General features: G+C 59.2%; 1 protein-coding gene across 4 annotated transcripts; it reads right to left on the bottom strand.

Moving 5' to 3' along the window:
* Nucleotides 1-973: 973 nt before the first annotated feature.
* Nucleotides 974-23054, bottom strand: AJM1 (apical junction component 1 homolog). 4 transcript variants are annotated; one of them, XM_043530401.1, is made up of 4 exons: nt 22830-23025; nt 9591-9676; nt 8672-8805; nt 974-5963 (listed from the first exon to the last, which is right to left on the bottom strand). In XM_043530401.1, the coding sequence occupies exon 4, from the start codon at nt 5899-5901 to the stop codon at nt 2605-2607; it is 3297 nt and encodes a 1098-aa protein (XP_043386336.1). In that variant the 5' UTR covers nt 5902-5963; nt 8672-8805; nt 9591-9676; nt 22830-23025; the 3' UTR covers nt 974-2604. The 4 variants fall into 4 exon arrangements, with proteins under 4 accessions (XP_043386336.1, XP_037735742.1, XP_037735743.1 ...); XM_037879814.2 differs by lacking the exon at nt 8672-8805 and having other exon boundaries at nt 22830-23054; XM_037879815.2 differs by lacking the exon at nt 8672-8805 and having other exon boundaries at nt 22730-22845.
* Nucleotides 23055-23826: the final 772 nt, after the last annotated feature.

Below are 23826 nucleotides of genomic sequence, written 5' to 3'. Positions count from 1 at the left end.
GGGTGGGAATGACCTGCTGCAATAGAGAGGACGGAGGTGGGCTTGAGCCTTCCTACTTGGAGGAGAACGGGGGGTGGCCGCTGCTGGCTTTGCCCTGGAAGTGGGTTATTGTCAGTTACAGATACAGTGCATCAGGTGTCTTGGAACTTTTACCCCTCACGGCCTCCTGAGTACCTAAGTCAGGCCCTGGCAGACTCCCACACTGGCCTGGCAGAGCAGGAGGGTCCTCCCCCAGCCCACGCGGCACTCACAGGGCCTGAGCACCCCAGGAGGTCTGGGGTCCCCCACTCTCAGCCAGGGGGCAGGGAGAGCTCAGCGCCACACAGAATGGGGCCCTCGTGTTGGCAGCTGAGACTGACTCAGCACTTGGGAGGGGCTGGAGGGGGACCCCAGGGATTTTGGCAAGTGGAAGCAGTGTCTGTGGACAGGTGGGCAGCTGTGCACAGGCCTGAGGAGAGGGGATGCCTACTGCATAGAGACCACATAGAGCCTCATACTGTGTAGAGACCGTCAGGGTGCAGCTGTATAGAGCCACATGCTGTATAAAGACCATCTACAGGGCCCACTGTAGACTCATACTGTATAGACACTGTATAGAGTGCACTGTATTGACCCTCATATTGTATAGTGCCCATAATGAGCCCACACTGTATTGAGCCTCATATCGTATAGAGCCCACATTGTATAGCAGGGGCGTAGCCACGAATGGGCCTAGGAGGGCCGTGGCCCACCCACTTAGCATCCTGCCCCCCAGCTCTGCTCCGGCCCTAGCTTGCCCCACCTTGCCTGCCCGCCCAGCACTCCAGCCGCGGAGCGGGGTCGGGGCAGGGGGCTTGCCCTGCTCCACCTGCCCGGTGCTCCTGTGGGCAGCGGGGGGCTTTCTCCGCTTCGCCCAGCACTCCAGCCAGGGAGCACTGTCAGGGGTTTACCCCACTCTGCCCACCCGGCGCTCCAGCTGGGGAGCAGGGTCAGGCTCTTGCCCAGCTCCATCCACCCGCCTGGTGCTCCAACCGGGGAGTGCCCGCCTGACGCTGCAGCTGGGGAGCGGGGTCGGGGAAAGCCCCAGTGTCCCGCTCCCACTCCCCAGCTGGAGCATCAGGCGGGCAGAGCAGGGCAAGCCCCCACACCCCAATCCCGCTCCCCAGCAGTGGAGCCTGTTTTTCTGGGGCCCTCCAATTGGCTGGGGCCCCTGGACATGCCCCTTTGGCCCAGTGTTTAATTCGCCACTAGGAGGAGGGTGAGCTTCAGGTGACCCAGTGGAGGCAGAGGAGTCCTCAAAAAAGGTAGGTCTGCTCCTTGGGAGGCCAGGCCCGAGGTGGAGCGTGGGTCGGGGACAGGAGCTGTTGCCGCCGGAGAGCGGAGTCTCCTCCCAGAGCTGAGTGCGTGCCTGGGGCCCCAGGGGGCCCCGGCCAGAGCATCCATCGACCCCAGCAAGGCCAGCTAGAGGGGGTAGGTGGGCCCTGATTCCTCCTCCTCCTCCCTCCACCCAGTCATTGCCGCCCACCCAAAGTCGGAGCCCACCCAAATGTCCCATCCTGGCTCCGCCACTGCTGTGTAGAGCCTCATGCTGCACAGAGACCGTGTAGCGTGCAGGCTGCTCTGAGACTCATCCCATACAGAGCCCAGGTGGGGGGCACACTGTCTAGAGACTCATACCATATAACATGCTATACAGAGACTCAAACACACTGGGCCAAATTTTCAAATGAGAGACACAAATGTGTCTGCACAATCCAAAGCCCCTAGTACGCTCCCAAGCCCCCTCTGCACTTACCCCAATCTGCCAAGACATGGCTCTGAGTCCCCTTCCACGTACAGTTATGCAGCCATGCAGACAAAGGGGAACCGTTGTGCTAGGACACTGGGCCTACTTGCAGAGGCCAGGTTGAAAACATGCCCCTTCCTGGCTGTCTCCAGAATTAAACAAGGCGGCGATGGGAGGGGGGAGAAGAACTGTCCACTTGGGAGCAGCTATGGGCAAGTTTGGCGTCTAGGCAGAGGGATGGAGTGGGCATGGCAGGGAGCTTAAAATGATTGATCTGGCCACACTTGCTTAGAGGTAGCCGTGTTGTCTAGTGGTCAGATTTAGGGAGTAGGAACAGGCAGGGCCGCGGGTTCTACGCTGAGCTGTTGTTCGAACAGCTGCAGGCCAGTCACTTGTTGCCCTGTGCCTTGGCCAAGCCCAGCTGGGAATCAGGTTAAACGAAGAGAAGGCAGTAAAAGAACCTCACTGAGAGACAGACCTGTGGCACTGGAGTTACCCTCCACGTAGCAGCCCTCTCCTCATGGCAAATCTCATGTGACAGGGCCAGCCCCACCCCTCTATCCCCACCAAGACCAACCAGAATCTAGGGAGCTCAGCAGCTCCTGCCCTGACTAGCCAGTGGCCACAGAGGCAGGTGGCCTGAGCCCCATGGAGTCCATGGATCTGTTGCTGCCCCATTAGGACAGCATCTTTCCCAGGCCTCCCCGGGATCCACGCACCAACAGTTATCTGCTAGAAATGATGGGAAGATTCTGACTGACCAGTTTAGTGCATCAATAGTAAAATACCTGTCTACAAAGGGGAATAAAGAGGAGGCCCGTGTGGCGTGGCAGCGCTGGTCACATGAGGTCGTCCAGGAGGTTGGGGCTGGCGACCCAGTCCAGGGTCCGTGGCTCAGAGGCTGCCATGATCATACACATGAACTGCTTTCCGGTCCGCCTGTCAATGGGGTAGATGGTGGTGGGCGTGAACCTCTTGTTACTCTCCACGAAGTCGCACAGCTGCTCGTAGATCTTGGGGAACTCATGGCGCAGGAAGACGCCTCGGATCCGCAGCTCCCGCTGGATGTTGATGAAGCAGACCTCCCGGGCCTTCCGCCCTTCCTCCCCCTCCTTGTCGATGTCCGCCGTGCCCGGCGGGGGGGTCAGGATCAAGGTCTCCATGTCCCGCTCCTTCTTCAAGATCTGCTTCTCGGGGCTGGAGGAGGCTAAGGCCACCTTGGCGTATTTCCTGACGGTCGGCACCTGGACTTTGGGGGATGGCCTCACAGGCACTTTTTGTCCAACAGCCACTGTTACATTCAAGAGGAAACATTCCTCAGGGTCATACTGGATGCCAGCCACCCCCAACTCCCGGGCGTAATCCCCCAGGCTCTCTGCGTAGCCCTCCAGCTCCCGCAGGGACAGGTAGGTGGGGGACATCAGCAGGCTCTCCAAGCCAAACTGGAGGAAGTTCTCAGCTGAGCCTGAGCTGGGGAAGCCCAGGAACAGCACCCCTCGCCCCCGGGACAGGTACCCAACCTTGGCAATGCGCGAGAAGGCCTTGTGCACCTCGGCATTTTCCCGGCAGAACTGCAGAGCGTGCCGGCAGATGCTCCCGATACGCCCGTAGACACAGCTCTCCTTGTGGATGTCCCAGTCCTCGCGGCGGCAGCTCCGGGAGCAGTAGTACGTATAGCAGCTGTGGCAGGATTTGAAGTAGAGGCAGGCGTTGAACATGGTCTCCGTGCGCCTGCACTTGGCGTTCGAGCACATCATCATGTCGTCCTCATCCGCGCTCAGCTCCGGGGAGCAGTCATCCTGCTGCTTCTCAAAGCTGCTGCTGGAGACAGACATGGCAAGTGAGCGGCCACCCTGCTCCTTGCGTACGTCTCTGTGGAAGGAACTCGGGCCCGGCTGCTCCTTGGTGGGCCTGGGCTCCCCCACCAATAAAGGCAGCGGCTTCCTGGCCTCCAGCTTCCTGGCAGGCCCGGGTGCCCCGTTGTCGATCAGCCTCTTGAGCTGGTCTGTCAGGCTGTCCCCGTTGCTGGGGCGGCGGCTGGGAGGGGGCTTGGAATCGATGACCAGGTCTGTGATCAGCTCATCCAGCTGCTCCAGGCTGCGCTGGCGGGCGGAGCTGCTTTGGGTGCTCTCTTTGGCAATGGGATCCGAGTAGCAGTGTGTGGTGCGGGAGCGATGCCCATCCCGCCCGGAATCCAGCACATCCCAGCTGGCCGAGCGCTTCTCGGTCTTGCTCAGACCATTGGCTTTGATGTCATTGTCGGTGATGGTGATTTCTGGGGTGACAAACCAGGAGCGGCCCAAGGGGCACCGCCCACCATCTGCCTGCATCTTCTCCATGATGGAGTTCTCCGAGAGGGAGAGCGCTGCATAGCGCTTGGGGGAACTGGAGAGGTTGATAACCACGGGCTGCCGCCGGTCATCAGGGGATAAGGCACGGTGCTGCTCCCGGGCGAGCAGGTTCTCATAGCTGCGCCCGCGGAACATGGGGTCCTCCCTGCGGACACTGGGTGCCAGGATGTTGTCCCAGGATTTGGAGTAATGCCGGGTGTCTGTGCCTAGGCGGGGTTCGTTGGTGCTGTAGCTGGCATGCCAAGAGGAAAGCAAAGCCTCCTGCCCAGAGGGATGAGGTGCAAAGCGGGACATCTGCAAAGTCTGGTAGGGCAGTGCACCCCGGTCTGGGCAGTACCAGTCGCTGAACTGCAAAGGCTGGGTGCTACGGGCATGAGGGTACGTCCGTGAAATGGATTCTCTCTCATGGTATTTGCCATAATCCTCAGTGTAGAACAACCGGGAGGAGGTGTTCAGACCGGGGTATACCCTGGGGTCCTCTGTATAGAGGGGTTTGGTGGGCATGCCCCTTGAGGCATAGAATTGAGGGTCTTCTCTGTAGAAGGTGTGGGTAGGGGCTTCCTGGATGGGGTAGGTCCGAGCTTCTTCCACGTAGAAAGTCCTGGGTGGGATGGTGTGGATATTACCTTTGGCTGGGTCCTCTGTGTAGAAGGGCTGTGGAGGGAGGTGACGCCCTGGGTATGGGCGAGGGCACCCCTCGTAGCCAGAGCTTTTCAGTGGAATGCCAGGGACAGGGCACCCGGCTGGCTCCTCTGTGTAGAAGAACTTGGTGGGCACATTTGGAGCGGAGAAGGTCATACAGCCCCTCTCAGGATAGTCCTGCGGGCAGGGCATGGCCTGGTAAACCCGGCCTCGGGGGTCACCTTCGTAGTACTCGTTGGAGTAGGGCAGCCTGTGCTCCCCGCTGTAGGAGTCGCTGGGTGTGGGAGTGCGGGACACAGACACCTGCCTGCTGCTTGGGATGGTCAGGCTCCGGATAGCGCAGGGCAGCCTGGGCCAGTACGGCACCTCCATCCTGCTCTGGGCCTTCAGGCTGCGTGCCGCGTGCACCAGCACGGCCTCGTCTGGCTTCATGTCCATCCGGCACTTGACATGCAGGCTTGTGGCCGGCCTCCCACCTGGGGCCTCCTCCGGGCAGTTGCTGCTGACACACAGTGGGGAGATGCGGCTGGTGCTGCTCCGCTGGGGCTGCAGCTTGATGGGGTGCACCTCGTTCATTGGGGCCTTCGTTGGCACGTATCCGCTCCCCCTGCGCGGGGACATCTCTGTCCTCGCAGGCTCCCTGGAGAGGCGCAGAGCCTCCCGTCCCCGCCGGGCCGGCACGGGGGGAGACGAGGACGACATCTGGATGGGAATGGGAGCGAAGGTGGATTTCACCCGTGCGGCACTCTTGGACCTCGCTCGCCTCTTTGGCTCCGCCCGAGCCAATGGCTCCTTGGGGCCTTCCCTCCCGTGAGGGGGAGGCCTGCTGTTCTGAACGGCCGACCTGGGAGGAGCCTTCCTGCCTCCGGAGCCTGAGGAAGGCTCGGGGGTGCCTGGGTGCCGGCAGGGGCGCTCCATAGCAGGAGCAGGGGCCAGCTGGTCGTCGAGCGGCTCAAGGAAGTCAAAGCTCCTACAGTGGCGCTTGTTGAAGGGCTGCAGGTCGCGCGGCAGAGATCCAGACATGAAGGCGTCACATTGTGCCAGTGGCTGGCAGATGATGGAATCCCTGGGTGCTGGGCACTTCACCTCTAGGTCTTGATACACCGTAGACACCAGTATGTCAGGTGGGTCGGTTCGTGTCATCTTAAACAAGCTCTTCCTTCTCCAGCTCCTCTTCAGATCATCTCAGGGGAAGCCAGCCAGCCCTGCAACGGGAGAGAGAAGGGGCCTTGAGTCTCATGCCGGAGAGGCCCGCTCAAGACAGGCTATTTTTGAAAGCTCCTGATTTTTAGCCAATCTCATGATTTTGGGGGCTTGACTCATGATCCCGCAATGCTCGGGACTGGCAATGCTGGGGGGTCTAGTAGGCACATGTGCAAAAGGGTCCGTGCTGGGGTAAGAACTGGAGCTGGCCGAATGGTGCAGAGACAGTGATGGGGAATTCCAAACGGCCACGGCCTGGTTCAGAATTGGTGAGAACAAGGCTTATTCACATGAATGTTTTGGGGGAGGCTGTTCCTCTAGGAGTGCCCAGTCTGCTCATGACCAAGGGCATGCAGTGCTCAGATACTGCAGTTCCAGAGGCCAGGGCCATGCCAGAGATACCATGAGCATGCATGGCCCTGGATTTACAGAGAGGGTCGAAAATCTGAATTTTCATTCTGCAGGAAACTTCAATATTCCCACATTTGTTTCATTCTGAATCAGGCCACAACAAAGTTGATGTGTCAAAATTTTTTGCCAAATGGAAAGTTTTGATTCAGAAATGTTGCCACATTTTGTTTCAGCTTAATTTGACCTTAATCTGTGTCTATCTGAGGTGTCACAGTGCCTCATGCTTCCATCCTCCTCTACTGGCTGAACTCCTTGACTGGACTACACCTCCCATGATGCACCATGGTTATGTGACTCCCATGATGCACCACAGCAGTTCAATCAGAGGGAGGCTATGATGCATCATGGGTGATGTACTCCAGCCAGAAAACTTAACCCACAGAGAACCGGGGGGTGGCAGGCACGAGACACCACAACGGCTGTGGTGGACACAGATTAACATCAAACTGATCCAAAAGGAATTATTTTATTTTGATTTTTCTGAAGGCAAATTGGAAAGTTTCAGCAAAATTGAGATTTTCTTGTCAAAAATGTCAATATTTCAAAAAGTGCAGTTTTCATAAGAAAGAAAGAATGAAAGACAATTCCCAGCCAGGTGAATTTATCAGTGCCCATTCATTCCCTGCTGCCCACCCACCACGAGGAAGTTGATAACAGGACACACAGAGCAAAGAGAATCATGAGAGGACAGAGAGGCCGTGTCCTGGTTGCTCCCTCTCTGGGTTCCGGCCAGCCTGCTTTGAGCCCAATCCTCCTCTTGTTTGTACCGCAGAGTGGCATGGACCGCAGTGGAATTACTCCTGATTTACACCCGTCCGAGTCCCAGCTGGACAAGCCTTGTGTTGATCTGATTGCGCCCATGGGCTCAGGGGGCAGGGAGTGGATCTTGTGCCCTATACAGCGCCAAGCCCTTCATGTACAAGTGCAGCAATTCCTTCTCCTTTTCGTAAGTCTCGGTCGCCCAGTGAGGAAGCAAACACAGCACCATGTGACTTACGCAACCAATGGTACATCACAGGTAGACAGTGGCGAGTAGGCAGACAACCCCAGCCAGCGGAGCAGAGGGCAGGGATTTGTTAAATCAGCTCGCCAAAAGAAAAGGGCAAATTCCACACATCGTGTCTCTGCAACCAGTAATCTGACCAGCTTTACACAGACCCACACTGGCACGCGCAAACCAGCACCTGCATGCATGGGATAAATAACGACATGGGAGAATGACTGGCTGTATGGGGGGTGGCCATGGCTAATTACCTGCCTAGCATATGTTTATGCAAATATAGGATGCTTGCAATGAAGCAGTGTCAGAGAGCTCAGCTCTGGGGGACACCCCCCCCCACAAGGTCTGAGCTCTCTGCCTAGGGCCTGTCAAAGCTATGCTACGCTGCTCGGGATGCAGGGCGGGTGGTGTAGTCAGAAGTCCCTCCCATTTGGTCTGAGCTTCGCGAGATCTGTCTGGTGGCACTAAGCAGCACAGACTGTGTTTGTCTGGAAGCTAAAGAGACAGAGAGACCGACAGGGACTTGCTGTGTCCAGCAGCCTCAATCAAGAATCACCTTTATCATCCTTGTGTAACCCACACACCTTCTGGGTGTGGTGTTCTGTCCCATCTAGTGGCACCAAGACCACTTAGAGAGAGAGAGTTAAATGAGATGCTCTATAGCCTTAGCTAACAGCCAGCTGGCTTTTAGCTCATGCGGTAGAGGCTCATGCACTAAGCTCCAGAGGTCCCCAGTTCAATCCCACTCGCCGATGACCGGGGTCTGTTGGCCTTACACTTGCAGCCCTGTCCTACCTCTCCCAAGAATCACCCCCCAAGGGCTGACAAGATGGCCTCTGCAGGGCGATCTGTACACAACATGGTTGAGGGATGTCCCAAATTTGTCTTACATACCTCACTTAAAAACTACTTGCTTACAAAATCAGACATAAAAAAGGAGCCACAGCACACTATTACTGAAAAATTGCTGACTTTCTCATTTTACCACATAATTTTAATGACTTTCTCATTTTACCACATACTTACATTTCAGTGTATTGTATTTAGAGCAGTATAAACAAGTCATTGTCTGTATGAAATTTTAATTTTACTAACTTCACTAGTCCTTTTATGTAGCCTGTTGTAAAACTAGACAAATCTCTAGATGAGTTGATGTACCCCTGGAAGACCTCCGGGTGCCTTCGGGGGTACACATACCCCTGATTGAGAACCACTGTCCCAGACACCATGTGCATAGAAACCTTCCATTACAGTGGAGGTCCCTGAACCAGACAGGATGAGAGCTTGGCACTCACTCACAAGAGTTTTATTTCCGCACGGTTGTTTTTGGCAGGGATATCACTGGACTCAAACACTCTCCTGCTAGATTTCTCTCCTGCCACGGGGAATCTCTCTCCACACATCCCTGGGGCCAGATTTTAAGACCCAGGAGCCTGAATGGGGAATGCATGTGCAAATATGTGGTTATGTGTGCAAAACAGGGGTGCAGCACTGCAGATTTTGCTCAGGCAGTCACCTGCTTTGCACACCCAGCTGTGCAGTTTGCACACGCAGTTACATGCCTGCGTCCATGTGTTTTGCATGAATGGCAGCATTTCTGCATGTGCAGACACCCTCTGGGCCTGTGCACACAGCATGGCTCAAGGGTGGCAGTGGTACTTTGCACACAGTGTCTAAAATCTTGTCCCTGAGGATGCACTAGGGCTTCTAGGAAATCAGCAGGGGTCCCAATGCAGCTGGGAGCTCTGCTCCCTCTGGGGAGCAGGGTCACACGCACCATACACTGGTATACTGTGGGCGTATGCTTTGCTCTCGTGACTGGCCCCTGCAACTACTGCCCACAGCCTGCCCCTTACAGCTAGCTCTCGCTCAGCTCACGGGTCAGAGGCTGGTGCTTTGGATGCTGAAGGGCTCAGGTCTGACCCCATTGCAGACGGTGGTGCTGTGGGCAGATGGCCATGGTTTGTAACACCAGACCAGTGGGAGGGGCAGAGGCAGGAAGCCAGCTTATGTTAGACTCCAGAGAACATATCTGGTCTGAAGCCATGGTGAAGGTTTAAACCATACGTTCAGTCCTGCCCTCCCCATTATTACTGTGTGGGGGGCAGGAAGGTCTGGGACCAGGGGGACTAAAGAAATCAAAACTCGCCTCGGATGCCTGAGGCTGGGAAGGTTTCTGGAGCAGGAAGTGAGTTTGGGACAGCGTTTTTGTTCCTACCTGGTCTGATGCCAGTGGTGTGTATTTGGATGGGCAAAGCTGGCACAGGCTGCTGTGTCAGCTCCATGCTGGGATCCGTTCTGGGGCTGGAACATAAAACACATCAAATGAATCCAGGAAGTTACTGCTCGGCCTCCTGAGGGCAGGAGCTGGGCCTTCCGTGCACCGCCCTGCTGAGCCCAGCACCAGCCCCCTTCAGCCCTGTGGTCCCTCCTCTGCGCGTGTCCACACAGCATCTCCCTGGGGAGCTCCGCACAGACACAGTGAGGTCTTGTGGTACTTTACACCCCTGGGCGGAGAGAGGACCAAGCAGGTCAAAGTGACATGGCCAGGGTCCTGCCAGGAGTCAGAGCCTCTGCTCCAGAGGCCTGGCAAAGTGGTGAGAGCATGTCCCCCCCTCGGGGCCACAGCCAGCATAGAAGATATCAGCCTACTACTTGGTCACCGTGAGAGGAATTTCCCCAGCCTCTGAAGGGGCAGCGGCTTGTGCCTTTGGTGTTGGAAAGCCCAGGTTCTTATCCCGGCTAGCGTCTCATGGTGGGTTGTCAAAGACCTTTCCAGATGGGGGCAAATCACTACAGCATGGCTTCCCTGGGGTGGGGTCAGAGCTGAGGCTAGACACTAGACACCCCCTTCTTCCTTTCCCAGGAGTGAATTAAGATACTGGCCCTCTCCTCCCATCTCTGGGCTGTGACTGGCTTCAAGAGATCTGCTGTTTGCACCCCTTTGCCCTTCCTGCCATATCTATGCTGGATCTCTCCGTGGTGACTAGTGCTTCATTTGTAATGAAAGAGGAGCCAGCTCAGAGGGGCCAGGGCTCTGAACTGCCAGGCCTCGGCACAAATTAAGCACTGGCGGTGACGCTGCTGAGGAAAATAGTTCCCATTGACAAAAATCTTTCCTTCCTGCACCTCCCAGATTGCTTTGCAAACTATACCTATATACCTTTGCAAACTATATCAGCTGTCATGTCAGCCAGCACTAGCAGGCAGCCACCTCTGGAGCAGAACACCAGAGCTGTTTCCCACCTGTGCTATGGTGCATTCTAAGCAGCTGTCAAACTGGAAGTGTAGGGGAACTTTATGAAGAGGGCAGCTAAGTGAGCTGGAATTTGGAAGATTGCTGGGAGAAGTGCCAGAAGGAGTTTTCTGGTGACCGGTCCTTGATCTTATGAAAGACAGCATCTCCCTGAGGGGAATGCCACCGACAGAATCACCATCATCTCACGTTAGCTTTCCCTGGAAGTCTAACAAATGCTAACAAGGTTGACTCTGCGTAGTGAGGAGAATTAGTCGGTGGCTAGTTGTAGAGACTAGCACTGGCCCTCATACAACACACCTGAGAGAGGGCTGATGAGTGGTGGAGTCAGAGCATGTGGCACAGCCCCTCAGCACCCATGGCCAGCGAGTGCCCATGACTCAGCCCCTGCCCTCTGTCTCCAGGTACGGGTGCCAAAGGCCCCTACAGATCACCCCGCTTGCTCAGCCCCGGGGCTTGGATGGAGTTAAGAGCAACCCTCCCCCATGCAGCAGCACCTCTGCTGTGATGCCCTGAAACCCCCTGCCCTGAGCTCCCCTGCCCAGGGGCTGAGCAGCGCGAGACTGAAACCCAGCTGCCTGGTGAAGGCCAGTGAGTGGCACCCAGCCCAGCCGGGGCCTGGGGTCCTCTGGGGAGCAGGTGCTGAGCTCATGGTGCTGGCATCCCCGCTGGAGCACACGGTTGCCATGGTTTCGCTGTGCTACGTCTCTCCGGAGGAGCAGTGTGTGCGGGGGAGGCACAGGAGGAGAGCCGGGGCACTGCGAGGGGAGGTTAATGTTGCTCACAAGTGCCGCATTGATTTGGGGGGAGGCAGAGCCGGATTAACTCTCCTGTGGGCCCAGGGCTAGTAGATTTTGGGGGGCCCCTGTATATGTCTTTTTCCCAATTCAAAACAAAATTATCACAATTATGGCATTGAGGCTATTAACACTATACTTAAACTTGACTTTTAATTATCATAAAGATGTTCTGTGGTCACATTTCAGTCTTAAAACATGTAGAATATAGTTAAGTTAATTCAAATAGCCTCCTGCTTACCTTAGAACAGCTGTTATATTAGTTTCTTTCTGGGAGGGAGGTTGGGTGCAGGAGGGGCTCCGGCCTGGGGCAGAGTGTTGGGGTGCAGGAGGGGATTCTGACGCGGGGCAGGGGGTTGGGGTGCAGGAGGGGGTATGAGGTGCAGGCTCCGGCCGGCGGCACAGCAGGGCTCAGGCAGGCTGCCCCTGCCTGCCGTGGCCCCACACTGCTCACAGAAGCGGATGGCTGCTGGCACGTCTCTGTGCGCCCCTGGGGGGAGGGGACAGCGTGTCTCCGTGTGCTGCCCACACCCTCAAACGCCGCCCCCACAGCTCCCATTGGCAGTTGCTGGCCAACGGGAGCTGTGGGGACGGTGCTGGGGATGGGGGCAGCGCACGGAGCTGCCTTCTCTCCGCCCCCACCTCCCTCCAGGGGCTGCAGAGGCATGCCAACAGCCGGCTGCTTCCGGGAGCGGCATGGGGCCATGGCAGGCAGGCAGCCTACCTGAGCCCTGTTGTGCCAGGGCTCCCCTTAGCCCAGGGCTGCAGCCCCTAAAGCCCCTGCGTCAATCTGGCCCTGGGAGGAGCCTCTGTATTCACTGAGCAATGGGGATGGCATGGGCAGGGCCACAGGTGTGCCCCCCACGCAAGCAGCAGCTCATACCACTGCCCCGGGGACAGGACTGGGATCTGTGCTAAACCTGCCCATGGTTTGGGGCTTGGGTTGGGCAGATGCCTGAGTGCTGGACTGGGATCTGCTGACTCAGGGCACCAGGCCACTGAACAGAATTTCTCTCACCAGCCTGCCCGGGCAGTGGGCACTGGCAGGGGCAGGCTCTGTGGCTCATCCCCAAGCCTGCCAGGCCCCATGGGAATGACTGATAAACTCAGCTGCTCAGAGAGGTCACCCAGCTGTGGTGCCAGGCCCAGTCAGCCCTGGCTGCCCATGTGGGAGAAGAGGGATGGAGCTCATTATGCCCTCACCATAGAGAGGCCAGCAGGGAACTTTCCCTGCCGTGGCCAGGAGCTCGAGTGACCCTGAGTCTGGCTGGCAAAGGCTTTTCTGCGATTGCTATGAGCACAGCAACAGCTTGACACTTCCCATCTTGAGTGGGGGGTGCAGGCAAAGGGAAGCACAGATGCCAGCTGGGGCACTCTGAACCTGCCATCCTGCAGCCCGGTGCGTCGCTAACCCCATTGCACAGGGGGAGGGGCGCACTGTGCTCAAAGCTGCTCAGAACAAAACGCGGGCACCTGGCTCAGAGCCTCCTCCAGCAGCCCAAAGGGCTCCCTGGTGCCAGAAATGGCCCCCAGCACCCCAAAGGGCTCCCACCAGCTCCCTACTGCCTTCTAGGCCAGACAAAAACCTGAAACATTCATTCCTACCCTGCATCTTTGTAGAAAGCCCCTGGCAGCAGGGTGACCCCAGCCCGGGAGTGAAAGAGTTCCAGGGCAGGCGTGGCACGGCTTCCCCTGGCAGCACCTGGGCTGTGGAGAAGGGCTTGGCTCAGAGTGCGCTTGAGCAGCAGCAGAGGTAGGAGTGACAGGGGACCGTGAGAGGGCGTGAGAGGGAGAATGAGAGTGTGTGGGGGGGGGCCACATGGGTGTGACTGGGAGCTGGCCGTGAGCTTCAGACGGTGTGGAAGTGTGAAAGGGAAAAGAGGGTTTGTGTGCAGTCATGTCGTTTGGTTCAGAGACAGAGCAAGAGACAAGCTGACTCCAACCTTAATAACGCGAGATTTGTAGAAGCGGGGTTTGTGCGAGGCGGATGGGAAAATCACTAGGGACCTTGCTTTAAGATAAGACTGGAATGCAGTGCTGACTACGACAATGGGAAGAAAATGTAAAATAGGACACAGCTGTTATTGTGTCTGTGTGTGTAATGAATGTGTAAATACTCGACTGAAAATGCTTGTACCTTGGAGATTACCTGAGGGCAGGGGAAACTCTGCCCGACTGTGGTCTCCACCTGCAATTGCTTGAGAATAAATTGTCTCTGACCTGTTGCTAACAAACTCAGCGTGAAGACTGTGTTTTCTTCCACAACGGGTATCACTTCAGCACAGGCTACACCCCACAACACTGGCCCCCAACCTGCCTCAGACCTGCCCATTCCCCCGCACCCCCAGCAAAACCCCCAACCTGCCCCCAACCTGCCAACCTCCCCACATCCCTAGCACAACCCCCAACCTGCCAACCCCCCCGCACCCCACAGCACAACCCCCAACCTGCCCCCAACCTGCCAACCCCCCACACCCCTAGCACAACCCCCAACCTGCCAACCCCCCCGCACCCCACAGCACAACCCCCAACTTGCCCCCAACCTGCCAACCCCCCCCCCGCACCTCACAGCACAACCCACAACCTGCCCCCAACCTGCCAACCCCCCAGCACCTCACAGCACAAACCCCAACCTGCCCCCGACCTGCCAACCCCCCCGCACTCCACAGCACAACCCCCAACCTGTCCCCGACCTGCCCCCAACCTGCCAACCCCCCCGCACCTATCAGCACAACCCCTAACCTGCTCCCAACCTGCCAACCCCCTCGCACCTCACAGCACAACCCCCAACCTGCCCCCAACCTGCCAACCCCCCTGCACCCCACAGCACAACCCCCAACCTGCCCCTGACCTGCCAACCCCCCCGCACCTCACAGCAGAACCCCCAACCTGCCCCCGACCTACCAACCCCCCCGCACCCCACAGCACAACCCCCAACCTGCCCCCGACCTGCCCCCAACCTGCCAACCCCCCCAGCACCTCACAGCACAACCCCCAACCTGCCCCCAACCTGCCAACCCCCCCGCACTCCACAGCACAACCCCCAACCTGCCCCCGACCTGCCCCCAACCTGCCAACCCCCCCAGCACCTCACAGCACAACCCCCAACCTGACCCCAACCTGCCAACCCCCCCGCACCTCACAGCACAACCCCCAAACTGCCCCCAACCTGCCAACCCCCCCGCACCCCACAGCACAACCCCCAACCTGCCCCCGACCTGCCCCCAACCTGCCAACCCCCCCAGCACCTCACAGCACAACCCCCAACCTGCCAACCCCCCCGCACCTCACAGCACAACCCCCAACCTGCCCCCAACCTGCCAACCCCCCTGCACCCCACAGCACAACCCCCAACCTGCCCCTGACCTGCCAACCCCCCCGCACCTCACAGCAGAACCCCCAACCTGCCCCCGACCTACCAACCCCCCCGCACCCCACAGCACAACCCCCAACCTGCCCCCGACCTGCCCCCAACCTGCCAACCCCCCCAGCACCTCACAGCACAACCCCCAACCTGCCCCCAACCTGCCAACCCCCCCGCACTCCACAGCACAACCCCCAACCTGCCCCCGACCTGCCACCAACCTGCCAACCCCCCCAGCACCCCACAGCACAACCCCCAACCTGCCCCCGACCTGCCAACCCCCCCGCACCTCACAGCACAACCCCCAACCTGCCCCCGACCTGCCCCCAACCTGCCAACCCCCCCGCACCCCACAGCACAACCCCCAACCTGCCCCCGACCTGCCAACCCCCCGCACCTCACAGCAGAACCCCCAACCTGCCCCCAACCTGCCAACCCCCCCGCACCCCACAGCAGAACCCCCAACCTGCCCCCAACCTGCCAACCCCCCCAGCACCTCACAGCACAACCCCCAACCTGCCCCCAACCTGCCAACCCCCCGCACCTCACAGCAGAACCCCCAACCTGCCCCCAACCTGCCAACCCCTCCCAGCACAACCCACAACCTGCCCCCAACCTGCCAACCCCCCCGCACCTCACAGCACAAACCCCAACCTGTCCCCAACCTGCCCCCAACCTGCCAACCCCCCCTGCACCCCACAGCACAACCCCCAACCTACCCCCAACCTGCCAACCCCCCCGCACTCCACAGCACAACCCCCAACCTGCCCCCGACCTGCCCCCAACCTGCCAACCCCCCCAGCACCTCACAGCACAACCCCCAACCTGCCCCCAACCTGCCAACCCCCCCGCACCTCACAGCACAACCCCCAACCTGCCCCCGACCTGCCCCCAACCTGCCAACCCCCCCGCACCCCACAGCACAACCCCCAACCTGCCCCCGACCTGCCCCCAACCTGCCAACCCCCCCGCACCCCACAGCACAACCCCCAACCTGCCCCCGACCTGCCAACCCCCCGCACCTCACAGCAGAACCCCCAACCTGCCCCCAACCTGCCAACCCCCCCGCAACCCACAGCAGAACCCCCAACCTGCCCCCAACCTGCCAACCCCCCCAGCACCTCACAGCACAACCCCCAACCTGCCCCCGACCTGCCAACCCCCCGCACCTCACAGCAGAACCCCCAACCTGCCCCCAACCTGCCAACCCCCCCCCCGCACTCCCAGCACAACCCACAACCTGCCCCCAACCTGCCAACCCCCCCGCACCTCACAGCACAAACCCCAACCTGTCCCCGACCTGCCCCCGACCTGCCAACCCCCCGCACTCCACAGCACAACCCCCAACCTGCCCCCGACCTGCCCCCAACCTGCCAACCCCCCCAGCATCCCACAGCACAACCCCCAACCTTCCCCTGACCTCCCAACCCCCAACATGCCAATCCCCCAGCACCCCCCAGCACTACCCCACAGCACTCCCCAGAACAACTCCCAACCTGCCCACCTCACAGCACCCCACAGCACAACCCCCAACCTGCCCCTGACCTGCCAACCCCCCAGGACAACTCCTGACCTGCCAACCCCCCAGCACCCCACAGCAGAACCCCCAACCTGCCCCTGACCTGCCAACCCCCCAGCATCTAGGGTGACCAGACGTCCCAATTTTACAGGGACAGTCCCGATATTCGGGGCTTTGTCTTATATAGGTGCCTATTGTCCCCCACCCTGTCCCGATCTTTCACACTTGCTGTCTGGTCACTCTGCCCGCAGGACCCCATAGCACAACCCTCAACCTGCCAACCCCAGCACTCCCCATAACACGAGCTCCAACCTGCCCCCTGACTCGAGCTGGCCCACCTTCCCGTGGGAAATGGGCCAGCGGATTCAACCTGCTCCAGCACAAAAGCAAAGGCTAGCGAGCCCTGGGAGCGGCGCTTTCATTACAGCGGTCCCGTCCTGCAGTACTTGAATGCATCTCACCCACAGGGAGGGCAAAGTGGCCCGAGGAGCCCAGCCCACCAGCACGGCCACTGTGCCCTTTGCTGACAACCACCACAGCCCACTCGCCTTCTGGCTCATGTTATGGGATGCAGGGGGGCTGGCAGTGCAGGGGCAGGCCAGGGGCTAGTGTTACTGGGGGTTGTCAGGGCAGGCTGGGGAGTAGTGTTATGTGGGGGGGGAGTGCTTGGCAGGGCAGGAACAGGGCAGGGGCTAGTGTTACTGGGGGTGGCAGGACAGGGGCAGGCCGGAGGCTTGTGTTATGGTGGGAGGGGTGGGCACGGCAGGGGCAGGGCAGGGCTAGTGTTACAGGGCGCAGGGGGGGCGGTTGGTAGGGCAGGGGCAGGCCGGGGACTAGTGTTACGAGGAGGTTGGTAAGGCAGGGGCAGGCCGGGCCCCAGACTAGTGTTATGGGGCGGGGGAAAGGGTTGGCAGGGCAGAGGCAGGCCGGGGGCTGGTGTTACAAGGAGGTTGGTAGGGTAGGGTCAGGGCAGGGGCTAGTGTTATGGGAGTGCCGGGGTGGGCTGGCAGTTTGAGGGGCAGATTAGGGCTGGGCATTTGATCAATCCAAAAAGAATTGGTCAATTGACCTTGCAAATCACGTGATAAATGGTCACAGATTTTAAAGTGCTAATTCCTTGGAACAGTAACCAGAAAGAGCAAGACACTCTGGGCTCTTGCAGGCTTAGCCATAGACAGGTCCTTCCACCTCATTACAAAGGAACAAATTACTTCTGGAGTGATTGTAACTCAGAACAAGCAGAACAAGACTAAGGAAGCTGCAGAGCCCAAAAGAACCACACCCAGTGTGATCAGAGTCGGAGGCTATTGCCTGCAGCATCAGGCCATTCCTTTGGATTCGTCCTGGGACATCAGACAATGTTTGACCATGGACAAATAATAGGCCGTCAAGTGACATTATCTGACCAGTCAATTTAGTGACCTGCCAAGCCTAGGGCAGGTAGGGTTGGACTATAAGGTGGATAGAAAGCTGGCTAGATCGTCGGGCTCAACCGGGAAGTGATCAATGACTCCATGTCTAGTTGGCAGCCGGTATCAAGTGGAGTGCCCCAAGGGTTGGGCCTGGGGCCGGTTTTGTTCAATATCTTCATAAATGATCTGAAGGATGGTGTGGATTGCACCCTCAGCAAGTTGGCAGATGACACTAAACTGGGAGGAGAGGTAGATACGCTGGAGGGTAGGGATAGGATACAGAGGGACGTAGACAAATTAGAGGATTGGGCCAAAAGAAATCTGATGAGCTTCAACAAGGACAAGTGCAGAGTCCTGCACTTAGGACGGAAGAATCCAATGCACCGCTACAGACTAGGAACCGAGTGGCTAGGCAGCAGTTCTGCAGAAAAGGACCTCGGGGTCACAGTGGACGAGAGCTGGACATGAGTCAACAGTGTGCCCTTGTTGCCAAGAAGGCCAATGGCATTTTGGGATGTGTAAGTAGGGGCATTGCCAGCAGATCGAGGGATGTGATCATTCCCCTCTATTCAACATAGGTGAGGCCTCATCTGGAGTACTGTGTCCAGTTTTGGGCCCCCCACTACAAGAAGGATGTGGAAAAATTGGAAAACATCCAGCGGAGGGCAACAAAAATGATTAGGGGACTGGAACACATGACTTCTGAGGGGAGGCTGAGGGAACTGGGATTGTTTAGTCTGCAGAAGAGAAGAATGGGGGGGGATTTGATAGCTGCTTTCAACTACCTGAAAGCGGGTTCCAAAGAGGATGGATCTAGACGGTTCTCAGTGGTAGCTGATGACAGAACAAGGAGTAATGGTCTCAAGTTGCAGTGGGGGAGATTTAGGTTGGATATTTGGAAAAACTTTTTTACTAGGAGGGTGGTGAAACACTGGAATGGGTTACCTAAGGAGGTGGTGGAATCTCCTTCCCTAGAGGTTTCTAAGGTCAGGCTTGACAAAGCCCTGGCTGGGATGATTTAGTTGGGGATTGGTCCTGTTTTGAGCAGGGGGTAGCACTAGATGACCTCCTGAGGTCCCTTCCAACCCTGATATTCTATGATTGTACGATTGTGCCTGTGGGAGACCAGAGGAGTGAGGATGTGCATGCATTAGTGGGCAAGAGGAGCACTGGAGGAACGTAGGGGGTGAGCTGTGTGCCCGTGGGATGTCACAATGCCTGCGAGTTGGGGGGAGCAGTGAGGGGGTGTGGGGGCATGGGGAGCAGTGAAGGGGCTTGGGGGGAGCATTGTGGGGGCAGTGAGAGGGGTGTGGGGGAACAGTGAGGAGGCTGTGGGCAGGGGGTCAGTGGGAACATGTGAAGCAGTTAGGAGGTGTGGAGGCAGGGGGAGCTGTGAGGGGTATTAGGGGCAGTGAGGGGGTGGGGACAGGGGGTAGCAAGGGGGTGTGGGGGGAGCAGTGAGGGCAGTCAGGAGGCAGGGGTGGGAGGGCAGTGAGGGGTGGGAGCAATGGGAGAGTGGGGTGGGAGCAGTGAGGGGGAGTGGGGAGCAGTTATGGGGGAAGTGAGGGGTATTGGGGGCAGTGAGGGGAGTGAAGGGGCAGTGAAGGGGTGGGGGTGGGGGCAGAGAGGAGGTGTGGAGGGAGCAGTGTGGGGGCAATGAGAACACAGACCTTATTATGCTGGCCCCAGGGAACCGCCTCCAAGACCCAGCACCGACCCCAGATCCTGCCCCCAGAGGGTCCACTCCCCGTCTGACCCAGCACCGACCCCAGATCCCACCCCCAGGAAGCCCCCTCCCTGTCTGACCCAGCACCAACCCCAGATCCCATCCCCAGAGAGACCCCTCCCTATCTCACCCAGCACCGACCTCGGATCCCACAGCCCCCTCTCTCTCTGACCCAGCATAGACCCTGGATCCCACCCCCAGGGGCCTCATGCCCATCTGACCCAGCACTGACCCCACTACCCCGCCCCAGAGAGCCCCCTCCCCATCTGACCTAGCACTGACCCTGTATCCCACCCCCAGGGAGCCCCCTCTCCGTCTGATCCAGCACCAACCCCGTTACCCTGGCACGAGGGAGCCCCCTCTCCATGTGAACCTGGCATGGACCCCATTACTTCTGGGGACCTGCCCTCGGAGAGCAGAGAACCTCGCAGTCCAAATGGGCCTGAGAGCAATGGGGACAGAGAGACATAGCATCCAGCTCTGCCAATGGTCTACATGCCCAGCCCCCATGCACTCACCCCCCCATAGCTCCCCTCCCTGCACTCACCCCCACACCCATGCATTGAGCCCCCATCTCCACACGCCTCATCCCTCTCACACTCCCTGCACACACCCCATGCACTCACCTCTACTTCCTACACACCCCACCCCTACACAGTCACCCCACAGACATCCGCATGCACTCTCCCAAACCCTGTGCTCTCACTCCCCCACACCAGCTCTCTCACACACATGCCCTATGCTGGGACACACACGCACTCTGTGCATTCCCCCCCCACACACACATACAAGCACACATCCATGAACGCACACACCCACAGACACGCACATACATACTCTGTCTGCTCTCTCTCTAACACACGCACACACACACACACTCCCTACACATAGGCAGGCATCCAACATGTGCCAAGCCCTTCTCTCCCCCCATGCATACCTCAACACAGACTTCAGAAGTCACTGTCACATTCACAGCCACACGGGGTGAATTTTGTTCTGTTCAGCAAATAATACCCCAGATGACTCGGTTTCCCTGCTCACCCTGTCTCTCCCCATTTAATGCTGGCACTGGCTCTGGGGGAGATCCTCATTCCCTGCACACAATTAGTGAGGAGACACAATGAAACTGATCAGAGTTCAGAGGAGTTCTCCCTTAATTGAATTTCTGGCACTTTCCTGCTTCCTTCCTGTGGAGGGGGGTGGAAAGTGGAGGGGATGCCCAGAGCCAATGAGCACATTTGGGGTCAGCATTGTGCACAAGGCATATGGGGACTCAGAGGCCCATTCTAGTGAGAGGACAGTGGCCACAGACAGGGGCCATGCCCCTCCTCACCCTGCTGACTCAGCAGCTCATGGCAGGCCTTCAGCAGGGTGAGCAGAGGGGGCGGGATGCTCACCCCCGAGCCCCCTCAGCCTGTTAGCTTGGGGTCTGAGGAATGGGGCAGCGGAGTCTGTGTTAACCCGGAGGAGCATGTGGCAGGCATGGGGCTGTGGGGCAGGCAGGTCCTGCCCAGAGCCTGGGGGGAGGGTCACTAGAGAACTGACTTCTCCCAGGAGGGGTGGATGTATAGATCCAAGAGATGGGAGGCAAACAGCTCCTTCCAAGAGAGGGGGGCGCACAGCTCCACCAAGATGCAGAGGAAGGGGATGAAAACCCCTCTGCACAGGGTGGTAGAGGTGGTGAGAGGGGACAGGGGGGTTGTGAACAGCTCCTGTTAGACCCCTCCATGCAATTCAATCCATTCATTTCTGTAGCTGTTACCACCCCAGTCATCTCCGTCACCCCACAGCCTCACATGGCACTGGGCACGCAGCCCCCTCCCTGCCCAAAGAGCTGTGGGTGTCACTTGCCCCTACACTCCGTGAGCTCCAGTCCATCTGTCCCTCGGCCCAGGAAGACTCAAAGACCCCAGGCCAGGGGACCCCAGGGAAGTAACACCGCAGGCAGCTTGTAGCAAGGGAAAGTCCATTCCCTTAGCACAGATGCCACCCGTCCCTACAGCTCCGGGGCCCAGGCCTGCCGCAGCTTGTCATGTGGGGTGGAGTGAATCTGGGGTAGCGTGAAAGGCCACTGGCCCTTCGTTCCTGCCATCACAGTGCCAGCCCCCGGCTGCCTGTTGAGCCATGCCAGGGCACCGTGCCTCAGAGACACAAAACCACACGCCCTGGCGCCAGCTGCCCCCTGAGCCAAAAAGGCAGCCTCCGCGGGCACAGCTGGGCCAGCCCAGGGACCCCTGGCCCCGCATGGGCCAGGAACGCTGAGCTGTTCTGTGCAACAGGGAGAGTCCATTTCAAAGTACAGGCCCCCGTCCTGTGGTGCCATCCGTGAGGGTGAAGGGTCCAGCTGCGTGGATCCCATTGCAGGATTGGGCCACACAGCTCGGCCCAGCCTTATCTTGGGATTTAAGCTGACATGCTGCAGGCCACATAATAAACCATCCTCATCCCTGGAAATGGCCAGTGCCTGGGGCAGGCTCCTCTGGGGCTGGGCAGGCTGGGGGCAGGGCAGCCCTGGCAGGCAGCTGCCAAGCAGAGGGGGAGAGAAGCCCTGTTAATTTATTGGCAGCATCCTCTGGGAAGTGGCCCCCACCTGCCCCCAGGTCCAGGGGCTGGGCACTCAGGGGGACAGGCATGAGCCGCATCTCTCTCACACACACACATTTTTGGCTCCCCCTAATATTTGCCCATCGTCTCCCCCTGGCCGCCGGAGTCAGGGCCCGGTCCTCCTGCCAAGCTTAACCCGTCCGCGGGAGCCTGTATCCCGGCGATGACACCACCCTGGCCCACCCGCACCTGGGCTGCAGGGCCAACTCCGCACTGAGCAGTGTCCTCCCTGTTCCTGCAGCCCCCCGCCCGGACCCCCCCCGGTTCCTGCGACCCCCAGCCCGGACCCCCCGCCCAGGTTCCTGCGGCCCCTCGTCCGGACCCCCCCCGGTTCCTGCAGCCCCCCGTCCGGACCCCCCCCGGTTCCTGCGGCCCCCAGCCCGGACCCCCCCCAGGTTCCTGCAGCCCCCCGTCCGGACCCCCCCCGGTTCCTGCAGCCCCCCGTCTGGACCCCCCCCGGTTCCTGCAGCCCCCCGTCCGGACCCCCCCCCGGTTCCTGCAGCCCCCCGTCTGGACCCCCCCGCGGTTCCTGCGGCCCCCAGCCCGGAACCCCCCCCCCGGTTCCTGCGGCCCCCAGCCCGGACCCCTCGTGCCCTCCGGCCGGACATGCCCGCAGGTGGCCGGAGCTTCCTCCCCCTGCAGATGCGCCCGGCGCAGCCAGGGCAGGGGCTCCCCGTACCTCCGCCTCCCGCCGCCGCGCCCGCTCCATCCCCAGCCCGAGGCCGGGGTGGCGACACTGCAGCCGGCTCCATCACGATCGTGCCCGGCTCCCCGCCTACCTGTCAGGCTGCGCCTGGCTCCTCGGCCCCTGCGGCTCCTCCTCGCCCCCAGCGGGCAGGAGCGGCCTTAAAGGGGCCGCGCCCGAGTCCCCCGCGTCTCCCCTGGCGAGGCGCCCGCGTCTGTCCGGGGCCGAGCAACGCGCGTCGCAGGTGGAGCCTGGCCCTGGGTGACCCCCGCTCCCTCGCTCTGCCATCAACCCCTCCAATGGCGGTGCCCCCCGCCCACGGGATCTCCCGCCCCTTCACGCCCCAGCCCCCGCCTTTTTCCCCGGCAGGATTTTTCTGCTGAGCCTCCCCCTTTTCGCAGGGTGTTGCAGTGGCTGCTTTTCGCCTGCCCCCCTGTGTCGTACTCAGAGCCCTTCCTCAGGGCGGGCCTTTGACAGCCCATCCCTCCCGCTCCCCTTCTCTGGAGGCCAGACCGGGGGGAGAGCCACAGTGTAGTTGAGACTTTGGGAGCAACCTTTGGGGACTGGGACACTTCTGTCCATTGCAATAGAATCAGTGTCTACATCCCCTAGAATGCTTTGACCATGGCCCCCTCTCCCTCTCCCTCTCCCTCTCCCCCTTGCTCTCCCTGGATGCATAAGGGAAGTATCTGGGATTTAGGTCTGGCTGGGCACTAGGTCTCCTGGTGGTCTCGAGCCTGGTGGCCTTGGGAAAATGGGATGGGCCAAAATGTTCAAATCTGGCTGTGGCATTGCACCCCACAGTGATACTTTATTATATGATTATGGCATAATTATGATGCCTTTTGTACAAGATGGGGCATGTGAGGTGTCATTGGAAAAGTTATGATTTGTTGAATATGATTATCCTATTTGTATGCATGTATCATTTTTGTATCTGAAGTTATGAATATTGTCTAGGTATCGGTATTTCACATGTAGTCACACTTGAGTGACACCCACTAGGCAAGATGCTTCCAGTCTATATAGCTGGTTGTGAAGGGCCCATTCAGGGTAATGGGCCATTACGGAAAACAATAGACCTTAGGAAA

This window comes from Chelonia mydas, chromosome 16 (genome assembly GCF_015237465.2).
Source record: "Chelonia mydas isolate rCheMyd1 chromosome 16, rCheMyd1.pri.v2, whole genome shotgun sequence".
Classification (NCBI taxonomy): Eukaryota; Metazoa; Chordata; order Testudines; family Cheloniidae; genus Chelonia; species Chelonia mydas.
This window is presented reverse-complemented; position numbering and strand designations above follow the sequence as displayed.

Coding starts and splice junctions, on each gene's coding strand:
- AJM1 (XM_037879814.2), bottom strand. CDS start 5,901: ATGACACGAACCGACCCACCTGACATACTGGTGTCTACGGTGTATCAA.